The sequence below is a fragment of the Lycorma delicatula genome, chromosome 5, assembly GCF_047948215.1.
Source record: "Lycorma delicatula isolate Av1 chromosome 5, ASM4794821v1, whole genome shotgun sequence".
In the NCBI taxonomy this organism is placed as follows: Eukaryota; Metazoa; Arthropoda; class Insecta; order Hemiptera; family Fulgoridae; genus Lycorma; species Lycorma delicatula.
Genome location: NC_134459.1, coordinates 2,682,533 through 2,701,792, shown reverse-complemented (window position 1 = coordinate 2,701,792; position 19,260 = coordinate 2,682,533). Strand labels below are relative to the sequence as shown.

The 19,260-nt window shown below is 31.9% G+C and overlaps 2 protein-coding genes across 3 annotated transcripts in view; one reads left to right on the top strand and one right to left on the bottom strand.

Annotated features, from left to right (window-relative positions):
• The window catches only part of Prp3 (pre-mRNA processing factor 3), an 85,996-nt gene extending 82,481 nt beyond the window's left edge, over window positions 1-3,515 (bottom strand). The window contains exon 1 of one of the 2 annotated variants that reach the window (XM_075365529.1): window positions 3,108-3,515. The gene's annotated coding sequence lies outside the window, so the exon portion shown is untranslated. The remainder of the gene's footprint in view (window positions 1-3,107) is intronic. The other variant, XM_075365528.1, reaches the window with a different exon arrangement.
• Window positions 3,516-5,890: 2,375 nt separating this feature from the next.
• Ufc1 (Ubiquitin-fold modifier conjugating enzyme 1) lies at window positions 5,891-18,318 on the top strand. Its single transcript, XM_075365527.1, has 4 exons — window positions 5,891-6,076; window positions 6,680-6,811; window positions 9,013-9,180; window positions 18,058-18,318. Exons 1-4 carry the CDS (start codon window positions 5,954-5,956, stop codon window positions 18,136-18,138), a joined length of 504 nt encoding a protein of 167 aa, XP_075221642.1. The 5' UTR covers window positions 5,891-5,953; the 3' UTR covers window positions 18,139-18,318.
• The last annotated feature ends 942 nt before the right edge of the window (window positions 18,319-19,260 follow it).

Genomic DNA, 19,260 nt, shown 5'->3' with positions numbered 1-19,260 from the left:
CTACTATTAAGAAAATTTCAAAACTACAGGAAAAGTACAAAAAAAATTGTGTAAAAATTGTTTGAGAAAGGAAATTATGACAAAAGAAATTTTGCTACTAGTCCCTTACATATAAAAAAATTACAATTAACCTTATAAAGAGACCCCCATGAACAGAAGCAAAAAATAAGGTAATGTTGAGCAATTACTTAATAATTTCAGTTTTTCTAATACTTTAATATATCATAGTAGATATGTTTACCATCAGGAAAACAAGATCTCAATATCAGAAACCAAGTTTGGACAGCGAGTAATCTGTACAAAGTCATTGTCTACACTGCATTATCAGTACTCTAATAAATTAGTAATCAGTTTTGTGAGTTATGGGGATCTGTTTATATGCTAATCCATTCTGTGGTCACAGGTTAAGGTGAAGTTGGCCTCCATGGCATGAGTGGTAGCGTCTCGGCCTTTCATCCAGAGGTTCGGGTTCGAATCCCGGTCAGGCATGGCACTTTTCACACGCTACTTGTCATTCATCTCATTCTCTGACGCAAGGTGATGATGACCTTGTGTCCTAACGGTGAACCCAGAAGTAAAAAAAAAAAAAATATGTTAGGATTAAGGTTAGAGTTCTGTGGAGATAGTTCAGGGGTAAAGGTTATCAACAAAGGCGATACTAAACATCATAGTTGGCTTAGCTTCATACTTGGCCAAATTTACATTTAAACAGTACTACATAGAATGACTACACTGCGTGTTCCATGATAAAAGTCGTGTGTATGATGGAGAATCATCTTATGAAGAGCACCAACAATCAACTTCAATGGCTGATCCCAAATCTTAAATCAGCCATTATTAAGGTTAATTTATGGTTTATTTTGCGGTGTGAAAAAATATGATATTGATCAAGTAATTGCTCAGTTATCTTAACCTTAACTCTAATCTAAAACCTTAATCTTAACCTGTCTCCACAGAACAGATAGCATTTGAATAGGTCACCATAACTTACAAAACTGATATCTAATTGACTAGAGTACTGATAATGTGATGTTGACCTTGCTCAGGTGACCTGCTGTCACCCACCGGGTTGGTCTAGTGGTGTGAACGCGTCTTCCCAAATCAGCTGATTTGGAAGTCGAGAGTTCCAGCGTTCAAGTCCTAGTAAAGCCGGCTATTTTTACACGGACTTTAATACTAGATCATGGATACCGGTGTTCTTTGGTGGTTGGGTTTCAATTAACCACACATCTCAGGTATGGTCGAACTGAGAATGTACAAGACTACACTTCATTCACACTCATATAATTGTGTGAATGAGGATATTCATCCTCATTCATCCTCTGAAGTATTATCTAAACGGTAGTTACCAGAGGCTAAACAGGAAAAAGAAAGAAAGAAGGTGACCTGCTGTCTAAAGCTGCTTTCCGATATTTAAATCTTGTGTTTTCCTGATTCTAAGCATATCTACTATAGTAGATTAAAGTATAAACAAAATTAAAGGTGATCAAGCAATTGCTCACAATTACCAAAATAAAAACACAATGGGGGAAAAATCCTGGAAACTATTTGAATAAATTGGTAATAATGTACAGTATCCAAACACATGTAATACATTATATAAATGTATACAAGAAATTGAGACACAGTATAAACAGATCTCATCAAAAGTGACTGTAACTGAAAAATTTATGTTCAGGTAAAAGAACCACACAGATTTCACATATTTAATTCAAAAGTTTTACAATTTCAGCCACATCATCATCTAATATACTGATAATTTTGTGCTAGATTAAATCTCTGAGATAGTGCCACACAACAAAGAGTAAGAAAGAATGTGATGCAAGAGCAATGCATCACATTCTTCTTTATGTGGCAGTTAACTAAGTTATCTAAATTTATGTGGCAATTATCAAAAAGCACATCATCACTACCATGCTACCTCACATCATCATTACTACTATGCACTACTGAGGAATCAATGTGCATTTCCCAAACACAAATGACAAAGTATAAATTCTTCACAGTAACTGCCTTGTATTGAGACATTTTATAGTAATACACTACCTTGCTTATTTTAATGTAAACATAAAGGCTAAAGTTGGCCGAGTGCAAACTTCCTTAATGATTACACTGACTAATTTTCTGGGGCTCTTCAAATTACCTGGCTAAAAACTCAGAACCATCGGTTCTATAACTGTAGCTGAGAACAGACTAAAAAAATGAGTGTATAAATTTTTTTGTGGGATGGATATCTAAATAGTACTAGCTGAATCACAATAAAATTCATTGACAATGAGATAAAGGTAAGAGAAGAAGAATAACGGGAAGAGAACTTATTGTTTTGGTGAGTAGAACAAGTAAATAAACTCTGGGAATAATTTGAAACATATCTCAATGGAATCGTGTTTCTTAGAAACATCAATGTAAATAACATCCGAGTTTATCTCCAAACAAGTCTGCAAAACTTCAGTTAGAATATAAACTGATAAATATCAGTTGCTTTTACACTAATCTGGCTGCAGTAAACAATTAAGATATGAAAAACTAATGGACAGCAGATTACCTGGTAGTTAGAGCACAGAAAACACAAATACTGACAGAAACTGTTAATAGAGATGCCCAATAAAATCATCATGAAGCCCACTACAGTGAACACTACAATAGAGAATACGAGTGGTTGAATCTTTGAATAAATTATGTAAGGCATTTTTTGATGATCTTGTTAAAATAAAACAAAAGACATCACTTTCAACAAAAATACTTACTCTGAACTAGAACTGAATGTACCAGCAGCAAGTTAAAGAGAGTTGTTATGCACAATATCCTAAAAAATACTAATCTCGTGGAAGAGTAATTCACTGAACCTTGATTTAATTAACATCTTTAATATAGAATATAAAAGAATAATTTAGGTGAATTATTCATTCATAAATGACAGAAGTACAAATGGTTTTCAAATTCAGCTGTGTGCTTCTAAATCAGGCAGTTGAAATCATTAGTGACCATTAATTAAGTAGTTATTAACAATGAACTGACATATCTAGTACAGAGCCAGTGTAAATTGTAAAAGCTATTCAATTAGGACAACAAATCCCTTACATTGAATCATAAACAAAGTAAATTACCTGTAATGAAATACTTTTTAATTCTAATTTTTCGTGCAGATCTTTGGTTAAAACCAGGTGTTTTAGTTCAAAAGTACTAATTTTTTTGGTTTTAAACAGCCAAAACGATACTTTTTTTAATTATGTAAAAACTAGCTTAATTTCTAAATATCAATTCAGAGATTAAGAAGATGCCGCAAACAAATAAATAAGGTTATGTAAGTATATATATATATATATATATACAAATTGAGAATAAACAGTTGATTCCAAACTAAACATAACACATATGCACCACGAAATTAAACAAAAGTAACAGAAAATCATATACTCAATAACACTTGTATAAAAAAAAAACTGAAAAATGTGACACATTCAACGTTTGTAATATAACCGATAACCACAGTGTTCTAACATAACCGTAAAACTATTAACAGCGTTCGTAAGGCTATTCCCGTTATTATAATGGCGGTGGCTACAAAACTGAAGCAACGAAACTTAGAAATCTCAAAAGATGTGCAAGAAACTCCCTGAGAATTCAATTGTCATAAACTCATAGCTTCAAAAAAAGTATATATATATATATATATATACACACATGAGGTGAAAGCTTATATTCTGCTTAGTTTCGGTATGAAGGAAGAATGCTCAAGCTCCTAAGACTATTTCTTTTTATAAAGAATCGTGACTGTAATTACAGATTTAAAAGATTCTTTACCAGCTGTGAATGAATAAAATAGGCTGATATTTTTCAAATTCATGTACTTAATTGTTGTCCATTTATCGAATTAGAACAGAGTTTAATTTTTTTTCCAAAGACGTTTACATATGCCGGCCTCCGTGGCGCGAGTGATAGCGTATCGGCCTTTCATCCGGAGGTCCTGGGTTCAAATCCCGATCAGGAATGGCATTTTCACCCGTTAAAAAATTGTAATTTCATGTGAAGCAATACGTTATACTAACGGCGATCCCGGAGGCTAAAAGAATTGTTAAATATGATGATTCTATTTAACAATAAGAACTATGGCTTAAGACCTCCTCGAATAAGTTTTTCCCAGTTGATGTTTATGAAGATTACACATTCTTATACGAATGTTACTGTGGACTTAATTTTTAATAACGATTCATGATTCATAATTTGAGGATAACCACGGATTAGATAAGTAATAAATAAAAAAAGTACTATTTAACGTATAACCGACAGATAAGTAACACTTCCATCATATTTTCAATATTAATTACACTTTTAAGTGTAGGATTTATGAAGCAAACCAAAAAGTAACGACTTTCTGTATATTGTACTTTAAGAAAATTTTTTCGTACCTACTTAAGCAGTTCCTTCTTCATTGAAGTTTCCAGTGGGCCTAGCAGTACCCGCAGAAGGAAAGACGATTAACTCCGAAAAGTTCTGGAAGTTCAACTTTTGCATGATTTTTAAAAGGCTAATCAATAAAAATTTAAAGTATTTTTGAAAAGTGGTTGTGATAATCACATTTTTCCATGCTAATTAACGAATTATTTTTGTTTTACCTTAATTCTGTAGATTCTCATTGTATACACTATTCTCGTTGCTTTTTCAAATTAATGAAGATTGCTCAGATTGGAACCCTTTAAAGATTCTTTTAATTTCCTGCTAACTAGCGTTTCAAAGGGAAGCAACCCTTCAAATGAGGATATCTAAGGAATGAATACAGTTTGTGAGACAATAAAAAATTATTCTCAAGATTAGCTATACGTAGCAGTTTTTAATCTATTATATACTAGTGTTATTTTAGTATCCGTTCCTTGGTGTGCTGTCAACTATATTCTTTTCAATCATGATTTTCTATTTATTGTTAAGACAAATTTCGTGGATGATTCTTTCAAGCAGGTGAAAAATGTATCCTAACTAAAATTTGTCCATTCTCCCGTATCCAATAAGTTGACTATGCCACTTTTGTGAGAACGGAATGTACAGAATCAAAATTTCCCGGTTCATTGTGTCTGTTACAGCACAAATTCTTGAGGCCATGAAAGAGCAAAGCGTTCTTAAGATTACTATTAACGAATCTCACAGACTGCATTCTGTGAATGCAGAATCCAACCATAGCATGAATGCATTCATAGCAGCTCCTGCACTCATAGCTGAAAAAAGTTGCATCCATATTGCATTGTGTCGTTCATCAATTGTAAGAACCTGTTAAAAATAAAGAAAAATTACTGTCTTGTCGTTAGTTTCAGTATTTTGTTTTGCTTTGTTTTATTCACTTCCTAAGCTCAATATTTGTGCATGTGAAGATGTCAAGTCTCACTGGAATTCGAAACGAGAATCATCTGGATGAAAGATGATGTTATCAATTCGTCACAGAGGTAGAAGAAAAAGGAAACCGAGGCACTGAGAAATTTTCCCAATAGAATATTAAAAAGCATAATTTTTTTCAGTACAATCCTGATATGCTTGAACCAAAAATTTAACAGTAAAAGTGTGGTTTCAAGCATTACAAAAAGGAGCCCAAACCGCAAACAGAAAAGAGCTTAGGAGAAATTATTTTTATAATTTATTGTGAATTGAAATTTACTGCAGTCTTAATATTTTTGTAATTTGAGTTTTACACTGAAAAAAATAATTCAAATAAATATTTTTAAAATTCGGGTTGAGTCTGTTTTGAAGATTTTTTAAAATTTTTACTATTACTTTTTTTTAATAAGAACTTGAGAATTTAATTATACTATAATTATTAATTCTAATTTTAACACTAATTCAATTTTGTAAATAATAGTATTACGTACAGTTGTGGAGTAGCAGATGATTTCTGTGAAAAAGGTGACGTGTCTTTGTATACAACGGCTATATGTAATTGAGAGGTTAGTTCACAGTAACTTCGATAATGGTTGACGAATCGTCTAAAAAAACGCTTAGCTCTATCCCACTGCTAAAAACTAAAGCAGGACCTCGTGATAAAGATCTCTGGCCGCAGAGATTAAAAGAAGAATATCAGGCCTTAATTCAGGTATAATAATTAGTCATTAAAAATTCATGTAAACTACTAAACATTGATAAAATCTACCATATGTTTAAATATTAATGTTGGAAATTTTAATGAAAGTATGTTTCTAGTTTTCATTTTGCCCACCAGATCTTTAAAAATGTTATATGTTGCACTTTTTCAAGTGTACATTTTTGTAGTTTTTCCAGGTCATAACAATTGCATACGTTTAAGGAATAAACCCAATTGAATTTACTAACTACTAAACAACACCAAAATATTTTAGACATTTTGTGTATGTTAGTGCAAAAATGTTAAATCTTGAAAAATAATTATCTACATAATAAAATTAATGTATGATTATGTTAGCATGATGGGAAATAAGTATGACTTAGAAACTATCAGTAATACTGTGACTAATGGGATAAAGAAATCAAGTACAATTTTGGTTAAGATAATTCCAAGAGATTACAATAAAACTGCTTAATCTTTGTTTTGTTTATGAATCTGTCTTTTAAAATATCCATTTTATTATTATACTATGTAGTGTTTATGGCTATTTTGTATATAATTAAAAATATCTATCAGATTTTTGTATCATTTATCTTAATATTTATGTTTTTTCAGTATGTGCAAAACAATAAGGCAGCAGATAATGATTGGTTTCGATTGGAATCAAACAAAGAGGGAACTAGGTGGTTTGGAAAATGTTGGTACATACAGAACTTACTGAAATATGAATTTGAAATAGAATTTGATGTAAGTTGTTTTATTTTTATTTTTAATGTAAAATAAATTTGTAATAGACAGATTTTCTATAATCATTATATAAAAACTATACATTTTGCAATATCTGTTATATTTAAAGGTAAATAAAATTGACTTTTAAGAAACTTGTTGGTACTTAACGCATTAACACCACTGCAGCTACAGCTTTATTTAAAAACAAAGTAGTCAATCAGATTTTGGTGGAAAATGGGCCGATATACAGTTTAACATAGATTCAAAACAGTCTCTTTATTAATTTTAATAAATTGTTATTTATATTTATTTATTTTATAAATATAATTTAACCAAACTTAACCTACACTCGCTTCGCTCACTAACCTTGACTAATTAATAGGAGTGTTTTGATTATTTAAATAATAAATAATTGCAATAATTAATGAATTTATCAAATAAATACTCAAAAAATTACAGTGTTAATTAGTAAAGGTTAGCGAGCATAGGTTAAGTTTGGTTAAAATATTTATAAAATAAATAAATATAAATAACCATTTATTATAATTAATAAAGAGACTGTTCACTTTCCACCGAAATCCGATTGACTACTTTGTTTTTAAATAAAGCTGTAGCTGCAGTGGCGTTAATACGTAAGTACCAACTTGTTTTATTATTAAGTCCATGTATGATAAATAAATTAATATAGCCTAATATTTTACTGATTCAGAGTTCATTAGACCAACAGTGCATATACTCACTCTATTGTAGCTTGTCATAGTCACTCTTAATTGGTTCAGAATGTTATGTTTTAAGTATACAATTTACCTTTGGGCTACAGTTAATAATACTGCCTTATGATGATTGACCTGAGTCTGACAGGTTTTATCATTCTCCTTTATTCATATTAAATAAAGCATCTATTTTTCCTGATTACACTTCTCAGTTAAATAAGAAAATAGAAATTAATATTTTAATTAAAACTGTTCTGTTAAGAAGGATGATTTAGCTACTTTTTTTTTTTTTAATTAACATTTGTAGGTAGCTGTGTAAGCAGTAAAGTGATAAAAAAACAGTATTTACTTTTTCTGAATCACTTTTAAGTAAATACTGAAGTAATAATAATAATAATGATGAATAAAAATTATTCATATTAACTTTTTTCTGACTTCTAAAATATTTACAAAAGAGGTACTTTAAACTGCATATAAGTACTTGTTTTACTTAATAAATACTTAAATAAGTGAATAAAATGTTCTTAAGGTAATTTGAAGTAAGTACTGGAGAAAAAATTAGGTTTCTTAGATCAGTCTTTGATTTGGAAAATATAGATACTATTTTAATTCACATTACATAGCTGTGTATATAGCAACTGTAAAACATTTAAACTGTGTCAGAATGCCCTATAAACTATAAACAGTTACTTCATTTTGAGAAACCTTCCTTTTACAGCAGTCTTATGAAAGAAGAAGAGCAACTTTTAACACCCCAAGAAAATTGGAGGTATATTTAAGATATGCTGTGACCCAGAGTATTTAGAAACTGAATAGTGGATATTTAGAAATTGAGACAAATTGAATTTATTATGTGCTCTGACAATTCAGCAACTCATGAGTGCTACTATAATATTACACTAAATACTGTATTCGGTAGACAGGACCCACAGATACAAGAAATAAATACAGGCACTACACATAACAATGCAGAACCAGATTTTGAAAATCTCAGGATATACGTACAAAGGCAAATGGCTAATTACACAAAAACAAGATAACATATTTGAAACATATTTACAAGCACACAAAATAAGACAAAACAACTATTTAATAGACAAGCAATGTAGATTGAATATGTTATTAAACTACATACTTCAGGAGGTTCATATTTTTTTAAGACGGGCACTAAATGCAGCCCTACCACCTGCTAATTAACTACAAAAGGTCCTAAGAAAGAAAAAGTTCCACTATTTTGAAAATGATTTAATTCTTAATAATTTAAAATTTATTAAATTATTCATCTGCTATTTATTACATTTTTTATTCTTTAAAAGTTAAACTCTTTGTTTAACTTTTAAACAAAGAGTTTAAAAGTTAACGTGATACCGTTAACTGTGTTCTGTGTTGCCGATCTGTAAATTGGATTATATTCAGTGGTGATAAATTCTTTATAAGGATTTCAGGTAGCTCTATTTCAGGATTTAATATTTTAGTGTGTAATAATTGGTGCAATTTTTTTTTTAGATTCCAGTTACTTTCCCAACTACAGCACCAGAAATAGCAATTCCAGAACTTGATGGTAAGACTGCTAAAATGTATCGTGGTGGTAAAATATGCCTTTCTGATCACTTTAAACCATTGTGGGCAAGAAATGTTCCAAAATTTGGTATAGCTCATGCAATGGCACTGGGAGTAAGCATAATAAACCAATAACTTATTAATTTAAATTTAGAATTGAATGAGTGAATGCATAAACGTTTATTTCCATTATATAAAATACAACATAAAAAAGAATTACAATATATGAGGATCGTTCAATAAGTCCTTAGAAAAAGATAGAAAAACAAATTATTTTGTGTAGATTTTTTTTATTTTTCAACATAATCTCCTTTTAACTATCCTTTTAAGTCATCCAAAAAGTAGGATTTCAGAAGGTCCTCAAAATAAGCATCTGTTTGGGTGATGACCTCCTGATTCGACATGAACTGTTGCCCACCAAGCCATTTTTTCAAGTTTGGAAATTAAAAAAAATCACCGGGGCCAAATACGGTGGATGTTGTAATAATTCAAACTTTAATTCCATAATTTTGGCCATTGAAACTGTGCAGAGTTGCACCTGTGCATTTTCTTGATGGAAGAGAGAGGATCTTTTTCAAACGAGGCCTTTTCTTGATTTCTTCCCTCAGTCGGTGCAGTAACAACACATAATGCTCTCCAGTTATTGTTTGTCCTTTTTCCAAGTGATCAATGTAGATGATACCGCGTGCATCCCAAAAAACCGTGCCATGACTTTATACAACTCAGCTTTGATCTCTTTTGGTGTTAAGCCTTTTAAATATAAGTGTTTAATGGCCATTTGAAACTCACTTTTTTCCATTTTTCTAAATAAACAATAGCTTGTTGCTCGATCAACTATGACAGTGAAACCATGTGATGGATACAGCTGAAACTTTAACTGCACCCTAGGAAGAATGACGCTTACTAAAAGCAAACTATTTTCGATACTACAAGTGCCATCCCTTGGATTGTCTAAGGACTTATTGAACGACCCTTGTATAATTAGGAAACATAATATCTGCAAAGGATAACCTGTGAGCAGGTATGAGCCACTTTATATAGTATTTATAAAAAGGGAATATAAAAATTAAAACTATTTTTAAAGTAAATAGTTGCAATTAAAAGTTGTTACGTGAATAAATAAAAGTTCTTACGAACAAAAACTTCATTGTTAAAGATTGAAATCAATTAAAATTTAAACTTATTATCTTAGAAATATGACAAAAAAAAATGGAACATAATAATACTAGTAACAAATGAACACTGGCACCCACGCATTAAATTTCAACTTTTTAGATTTAGTAATATCAGGAAGATACAAGAATATGAAGATGATGAAAGTAATATTTATATTGTTTTATACTTTTATGAGTAGTATATTGTATAAATTGGAGAAAAATTAATATTTTTATATCTGTTATGTTATTAAAAAATTATTTTGTAACAAATCTTAGTATTAATATTATGACTGTAATTATAATTATAAATTTATTATTTATTATAATTTATAATTAAATTTATTTAATATGTTTGCCTTCTTTAGTTTTGATTAACATCATTATAGGATTTTATATAAAAAACCAAAACATTATTAAGATATCAGAAAATTAACTTGCTGTTCAACAAAAGATTTTTTTTATGTTTCCTTCACTTCATTAGTCAAATTTTACTAATTTTGGGCTGAGAAAAATGAATATGTTGAAGAAAAATTTTTATTAGCTTTAGTTTCTGTGATATACCATAGGTGGAAGTATTTTATTTTAATGGATTAAAAGAAAACGATACATTTTAATTACATATACCAACAACACAGAAAGTCCATTTGATATTTTTTTAATGACAGTTGCATTCCAAGAGTTCTTAATCGATAGAAAAATACCTGGCAAGTGGTTGGGTCTGAAGAAAATCATGTGATGGCTGCATGAGATTGTTGTCTTTTGGCTTTTCTGTCGTCCCTATACACAGACCAGCAGTAATTCGCAAGCATTGCTTCACTCCAATGGCCCTGATATTTTTGTTCCGTTACAGTAATATCCTGATTGAATTTTTCTCCGTGTTCATCACTGACAACCCCACAACTAGGAGGGAAAAAGTCCTGCTGTGAGTGGAGAAATTGGATTTTAAGGGACATGTTATGTCCGAGTTGATTGTATTTTTGCAGAAGTACTGTCACCAACTGACTAGTTTTCATCTCCTTTGTTACCTAAAAATCCATGAATGACTCCCTTTAAGGCTTCCCAAGCTTCCTTTTCTTTCACCTCCAAAATTTGGAAATGCATGATCCTTTACAAGTTGTAATTTGTGGCCCGACAAAAATACCTTCCTTAACTTTTGCATCACTTAATGTAGGAAATTTGTCCCTAAAGTACTTAAAAGGCCTGTCCTTCTTTGTTCATATTTTTGACAAAATTTTTCATCAAACCTAGCTTTATATGAAGGGATGGAAGAAGATCATCTTTTGGGTCCATAAGAGGCTTGGCAACAACATTTTTCTCACTACAGTTAAGATTTCTTGCGGACCAGTCTACTTGAATGTGATTTCCTATCTTATTATCCCACATATGAGGTTTGTTCAAAAAGTAACGAGAATTTTTGTTTTTTGGAAAGAATTTTATTTATTAGTCTACGTTAATGTTTTCCCCTTCAAAATAGTCCCCATTAGATATTATACACCTATGCCAGCACTTTTTCCAATCCCTGAAATACTTCTGGAACTCGATCTTGCTTTTAATCTCATCTGTGCTTGTAAAATGACTGCCTTTTAAGGTTCTCTTTATTTTTGGGAATAGAAAAAAGTCATACAGGGCCATGTTTGGTAAATATGGCAGCTGAGATATCATTGTAGTGTTGTTTTTGGCTAAAAATTGACGAACAAGCAATGAAGTGTAAACAGATCAGATGCATTATCGTGGTGCAAAAGCCGTGAATTATTTCACCAAAAATCCGGGTGTTTTTTTGGGTTGCTCTATGCAAACTGCGTTGAACATGTAGGTAATACTCCTTATTGATCATTTGACCTTGTGGTAAGAACTCATGATACACTAGGTCGTTAAAATCAAAGAACACGGTGAGCATAACCTTCACACTCGACTGAACTTGTCAAGCTTTTTTCGGTCTTTGTGGTCCAGAATGCCTCCACTGGGACAATTGAGCTTTAGATTAGACATCATATCCGTAAACCCATGTTTCATCACCTGTTATGACATCTTTCAGTAGTTCTGCATCGTTGTTGACTTCATTTAGTGATCCTGAACAACTTCCATTTGCCACTGTTGTTGTTTGAAATGAGCAGACTCATCAAAAGTAATATTTAACATTTTTAAAACATTGCTACACTTTATTCTATTCTTATAGCAAAATTTAATACAAATCCATTATTTATTCAAATAAAAACAATTTATACAAATAAAAAATCACTGATCGTACCAAAACACCTGTTATTCTTTTGACAGCTGACAACAGACTAAACATCCAATATGGCTAAAAATGTACAGATACTTTTTCAGACATGTTTACCAAAACAACAACGAAAAAATCCTGAGAATCGTACTAATACAACCCACAAAATTTCAAAATTCCTATTACTTTTAGATACACCTCATAGATAAAAAGCAGCAGTATTTAGTGTACCCCAGTTGCATTCCTAAGAGTACAGCAATGACTTTTAGATTGCTACAAATTTTCCACTTGTGTTCACCATATTTGATTGAGTCTAAGAGGATTGCCATGTTTGCATAAGTCTCCTTCATGCGAACTGCATGACCAACAGGAAGAGAAGGAAGACAGTTGCCATTGTGAAGCAATACAGCTTTCAAAACTAAGCTTGGAGAAGTCTATGAATAGCCTCCAATCAGTTTGATTATGATTCAAATTCAAACATTTCATCAAGCCAATAACGTCGCAGCAAACAAGATTGTTTTTCTTCTCAAAAAAAGAAGCAACAATATCTGTACTGTGAGACCCTGACATCATGTTGGAGAAGATTCCATTGCTGTAGTCATGAGACCCTGGAAGTTCTGTCTTCTTTGAAAAATCAAGATCTTGAATGAGATCACTCAGTTCCGCTTGACTCAGTCTGTGCGGTTATCATCTTGTTTGTCAAAATCAGAGTTATGGGATGTGGAAGGCTTGTTGGGTTCTTCTTACACACTGTCTTCATTTTCTACTTCAAGCTCATAATTTTGGGGTGGAGTAGGAACTGGTAAACTATCTGAATGTGGAATAGGTCAAATAGCAGATGGAAGATTAGGGTATTGAACCGTTCCTCTTTTCTTCATTGACAATCCTGCCTTTATCGGTGGAATCAAGCAAAAATAGCAGTTATCTGTATGCTTTGTAGGCTCCTGCCAAACCATAGGCACAGCAAAAGCCATAGATTGTTTTTTTTATTTTTCACCCATAATTGCAGTATAACTGAACAAGAATTGCATCATATATGTGGAGCCCATGACTTTTTCTAGTCCCGTACCTTCATACCAAAATAATGTGGATAGGCAGTCTTCACAAGAGGTGTTAGATTGCGTTTCTGTGATGAAAATGTCACCACAAATCTAACAAAAATTATTCACCAAATTCACACATTTTTGTGGCATTTTGATTTAACAAATCTATCACTTCAAAAGCACTTGCAAACCAGAGATTCTGCAACACAAACATATGAAACTCATAATCACAGAAACAGTAATAATGTTTATAACCTACAAACAGCTGGAGAATGTTGTGTTTTGTCATTTAACAGGTTTGGCAACTCCAAAAACAAAATTACCCCCAAACTAAAAATGCATGTCGGGTAAAAAATGGAATGTCATTTTATCTCTTTTTATGGTAATTTTTGAGTTTAGCAGATGGAAATACATAAGAATAAGCTATTTTTGAGCCCAACACATTTTCATTGTTGGGTAATGTGTGTATCATTTAGACAGGATGGCAAAAACATGTTTAGAATAGCTATTCGTATACATTATTTGTCACTTACCACTCATCTATTTCTTCAAGGAATTTTTGTTCACTCTGCTATAGATAAATTTAGCAGGAATAAGATTTAATAGTTTAGCAGAAATGTAGATGAAATGTCTTTTGCAGACTGAAGGTCATTTCAAGGTATTATAAAGGTGATACTAGATGGCCTCAGATATGATGAATCACGAGTATTAAAGAGATTATATTTTTAATAATATATAGAACAATGCTTTTGACTGTTAATACGCATATGCTTAACTTAATATCGGCGGATGGCAATGGTAGCAGCACAGATGTCAGCAGTATTACAGTACATGTACATGCTTGAACAAGTACCACTCCCACTGCACAGATGATGATGCAGTTCTCCCACCATAGCAGCCCTGTGGCCCAACCACTCTCAGGCTCCAATAAAAGAGTGTGCACGAGAGTGAATTTTTAATTCAATGTTGACCACCACCTGGAGAAGACCAAGAAGAAGATGGAAGAAGACAGAAGTTCTTTGGCCACCTCAACATGGGACCTCCCGGCAGATGCCAACATCCCCATCGGAATAGCAGGCCTGCCCAGCCTGCCGATGGAGCCGCTGGACGTGGATGCTACCTTCCTGCTCCATATTCCTCCTTCCATGGCCAGCAGACTCAGCAGCAGGAGCCGGCCTAGCAAGGGATCGCTCAGGGAGTACCGCCTTGGTCACACCGATGAAAGACAACCGACGCTGACCCAACACTGCGGGGCTCAGGGGGCCACCAGTGTCACACTGTAGTGGGGACACAACTGCCACTGAGGGGAAGCCCAGTTGATTTCAAAGGACGATCTGCAAGTCCCCGACTACAGCGTAATCGACTGTGCTGGAGACCAGCTTCTGAACACAACATCTCTTCTCAAAGCTAATGCAAAAAATGGCCCTTTTCCGAGCTACCACAAGGTTACAAATTACGAGCCGCCAAAGCCAGTCGATGACAAAAACGGCCCTTTTCAGGGTTATCACAAGGTTAAACAGTGCCATGTGCCGTCGAAGCCATTCGGCGACATGGTGTAGAGCTGTCTCATTGTTAACACGTTAAATTCCATTAAAAACATGTTAAATAAGTCAATTGTAGGGTAAAGTCTGGGCCTATTTAAGGCTGATTTTAGTAAGTGTTTTTGAAGCACAAACGCTTTGTTTAAGTGTATGTTTCTTGCTCCATCCCGTGTACATATTCAATACTGCAATATTGACTTGGCCAACACAAAATAATACATGTCTAGTGATATTGTTATTTTTTAGTTTACTAAATTTGGTGGAATTTAAGGATTAAGTGATTAATCCCTTTGCACTTATTTTTATTGTTTGCATTCCATTTAAAGTGAGGGATCCATACACCAAGATATTTTATTTACTTTTTCTGCTGTAGGACACAGACGTGGAGTAGAAATTGGCCTTTTGGAATTTGTTGAATGCATGGTTAAATTACTTAGGTTAGGAAGATGACTACTGTGATTTGTAGAAAACATCATAAACATGTTTTTTTTTATCATTTAAGGTTAGTAGATGTTCGTCAAGCTTTGACACCTCTAAGACCTTCAGCTGGCCATATAACCTCATCCCATTAGAAGCCCGTGTAAATCAAGGCAGTGTCATCAGCCAAAGATATTATATCATAGTTTTTTAGTTTAAGTAAATTATTTATGTACAATAAAAATAAGATAGTAGACCATATTCATATTATAGTAGACCTGTGTAGACCATATTCAGTCAAGCGCTTTATACTTGTATTTTTGTAGATGATAAGTACTTGCTTCTGTTTTTTAGGTAACTTGTAAAAAATGTATGAGATAAGCCATGTATTCCCAAACTATTTAATTTTTGTAGCAGCTTTGAATGCGGTATGGTATCAAAGGCTTTTGCCAGATCTAAAAAAAACTACTATAGTTTTTTTTATTATCCTTAAAGTTATTTATATGGAGCTGATAAGGTAATTCACCACATCTTCGGTGCGTTTCTTTGGTTGAAACCCATATTGATTTGCATGAATTATGTTGAATTTACTTAAATATTTTGTCACTCGTGATTTGATTTTGACAGTTTTTTCCGTAACTTTAGATAGACTGTTCAATAAGCTTATTGGACGATAATTGTTGGAATATAACGATCTGCGACTTATAATATTAGCAGTTTTAAATTTATTTGGAAAACACCCTATGGCAAAATATTTAATTCTTTAATAGGCTTAGCTATATATGTAGAGATTTATTTTGAGAGTGTTTTTAAAACCATCAATACAGCTGAATTATTTTTGAGAAGAGTAATTATATTGATTATTTCATTTTCAGAAACAGAAAAAGAAAACCATGAGTTTCCATATCTGCATCTGGTTAATGATTGTCATGTATAACAGGACATATTTACATTAAACAACTTTTCTGCATATTCCTTACCTACCTGAACAAAATGGATATTTAACAGTTCATATATGTAATCCCACAAGTTTCCTTTGGCTTGTAAAATTTTACTTTTGTGTAATAGTCGTGTTGACATTTTTTAATTAGTTCGCCTAAAACATTTCTGTATTTTCTATATTTAAATTTTCTAAATTGGCATTGAAAGGTTGTTTGAGGAGAGTTTTGTATAATTTATCACGATTTCTTATAGACACGGTAAAGCCACTAGTTATCCAGCTTTTTAAAGGTCTAAATTTATATGTTGTGTGCTTTTTATGCATACATTTTTTATGCGATGGGTAAGTTTATTCAAAAAAGAATTAAGCATATCATCAACATGACCTCACAACATTCTCCCGCTTTTCTAATTTAAGATTTTGCACTAACATATAATCTACTTCATTAATTGACTGTTCTTTAATACTGTTATTTACCTTATTTTCCATTCCAAGATGGAGGGCGATGAAAAAATGATCTGAGATCTTAGTTTTAAGAATTGATCCGATAATACTTTCAAAATAAAAATTAGTATTCTTAAGAAATATGATCGATACAAGATTCAGTATTTTCTTGTATCTGTGTGGTTTTATTTAAGTATGTCTTAAAAAGCAATTTGATAATAGTATACTGAAATATTCATAAACTTCATCTATGTTTCTGTTTAAATGGATGTTCATATCCCCTATTAAATTAATGTTATGGCCGTCCCTAAACCTATGTAAACACTGATTCAAACTGTTAAGGAATATATCCACAACTCCAGATTGTGATCTATAAACAGCAATGAGAGTAATCTTTGTGGATTCCAAGCCTCAAAATTATTTATTTGCTTTTAGTAATTCTAAATTAATTCTTTTAACCTTCAGTTTGAAATTAAGAAATAACTGCATAGATGTCTCAGTCATGTTCATGAAGCTTGTATCATTATAAGAGTAAAAATAAAAATATTTTATTAATAATTGCAAAGATTAAAACTATTTCACTACCAAAGATTACACGAGGGGTCGGCAACACGGCACCCGCAGGTGCCATGGTGCCCTCGATAAGATTTTTATATGCCCTCACTATAGTACTATCGTACTAAGCCCGATAAACATATCGGCATCACACATATATAAGATAATATAATTGTGCTAGCTTAGTGTCAGCAAATAACAATCGAGGTCGTAATTGACATGCTTGCTACTTAGTACATATTTTGAGTGTTATTGTTATTTTATTACTTATGTATTATTAGTAACCATATCACACAAGATAGCCATGCTTTTCACTATCAAATACGTATCGTACAGGTTAAACGGATTTTATAAATAACCCATCATGAATAACTGTTTTAGAGTTAACTGGGAAGAATAATTTTGTTTTATTGACTTTAAAGGCAAATTTATCTGCTTATTGTGTAATAATAGTATGGCACCCCCAATAACTGACAAAAGGTTGCTGACCTCTGGATTACACTGTTCCACTTTATAATTTTAAATAATGATTTAATATCATCTAAAATTTTTATTCTGATAGTTGTTAATATTTTAGAAAATTTAAGTTTAAAAAAATTATTTTTACAATTAAGAGAAATTTATTTCCCATTCACAAACTTCAAACCCGATATAATTTTCCTTTTTGTTTCAGTTGGGTCCGTGGTTAGCAGTTGAAATTCCTGAATTAATAGAAAGAGGGGTTGTTGTTTACAAAGAAAAAAGTGAAACGTAATAATTATTATTATTATTATATTGTACATTATATATTTAAAACATTCAATATTAAATATTATAATTTATAGTTTTATGAACTTTTAAAATATTTTAACTAGGAAGATATGTTTTGTGTATATTTTTTATATTATATTTGTTTGTATCTGAGAAAATAGAAAAAATAAATTTGTGATCCTGATTATTATTTTGGTCAAAACAACCCTACTGATTACTTTTTCCAATTTTTGCTAAAATTTACATAAAATTGTTTATCTGACTGACAAAAATAGATTGTTTGAAATTAGAAGCATTAAAATAATTTTTTTTACAGATTTTTGTTGTCTCCTTACAGCATAACATTTTAAAAACTCTTAATTTGTTGGACTGATCTATAGATCAGAGAAATTTTATATACTTTCTTGCTATTGCTATAGCAGCATATATCATTATAGCAAGTAAATTAAAATGAACCATGGTGTTTAAAAGCTTCTGTCAAAATGATTTACCTAATCGTCATGAAAAAGAAATTACAGAAATTGTTTGTAGTTGTGATTAATACCTGAATCTTTTAATCCAAAAAAAGTAAACATGTTCATAAAGTAGATATTACAGATACGGCTAAGGAATGATCCTTAACTATGCTACCATACCATAACATATAATAGTAAGCTGTAATGCTTTATCGGTACTAGGTAGATGTATATGCCAGCTTCCATGGCAGAAGCGGGGTAGCATCTCAGGCCTTTCATCCAGCAATACGTAACAGTGGTCCTGGAGGCTAGAAGATATATATTAATTTTGTCATTTAAATCTTTTTGCATTTAGAAGGGCCATCACATACATATGTGTTTTAAGAGGAGGAAGTCAGCTGGTATTGCCTTTTCTTTTTCTTTCCTGTTCAGCAACCAGAACCGCAGTCAAGATTACTTCAGTATCAATACGAGTATAAATGAACTGTCATCTTGTACAGTCTCAGGTTGATCATCATTTCTGAGATGTATGGTTAATTGAAACCCTACCACGAAAGAACACTGGTATCCGCAATCTAGTATTCAAATATAAAAGTAACTGCCTTTAGTAGGTGGGTGAACCCGGCTGGTATTGCTAGTCACTTGTAACTATTGATGTAGACCTGAAGTAA

Excerpts from the sequence above, each read along its gene's own strand:
- Ufc1 (XM_075365527.1), top strand. The coding sequence starts at position 5,954 with ATGGTTGACGAATCGTCTAAAAAAACGCTTAGCTCTATCCCACTGCTA. Across the intron at positions 6,077-6,679 it reads AATATCAGGCCTTAATTCAG|TATGTGCAAAACAATAAGGC; the intron begins GTATAATAATTA and ends ATGTTTTTTCAG. Across the intron at positions 6,812-9,012 it reads AATTTGAAATAGAATTTGAT|ATTCCAGTTACTTTCCCAAC; the intron begins GTAAGTTGTTTT and ends TTTTTTTTTTAG.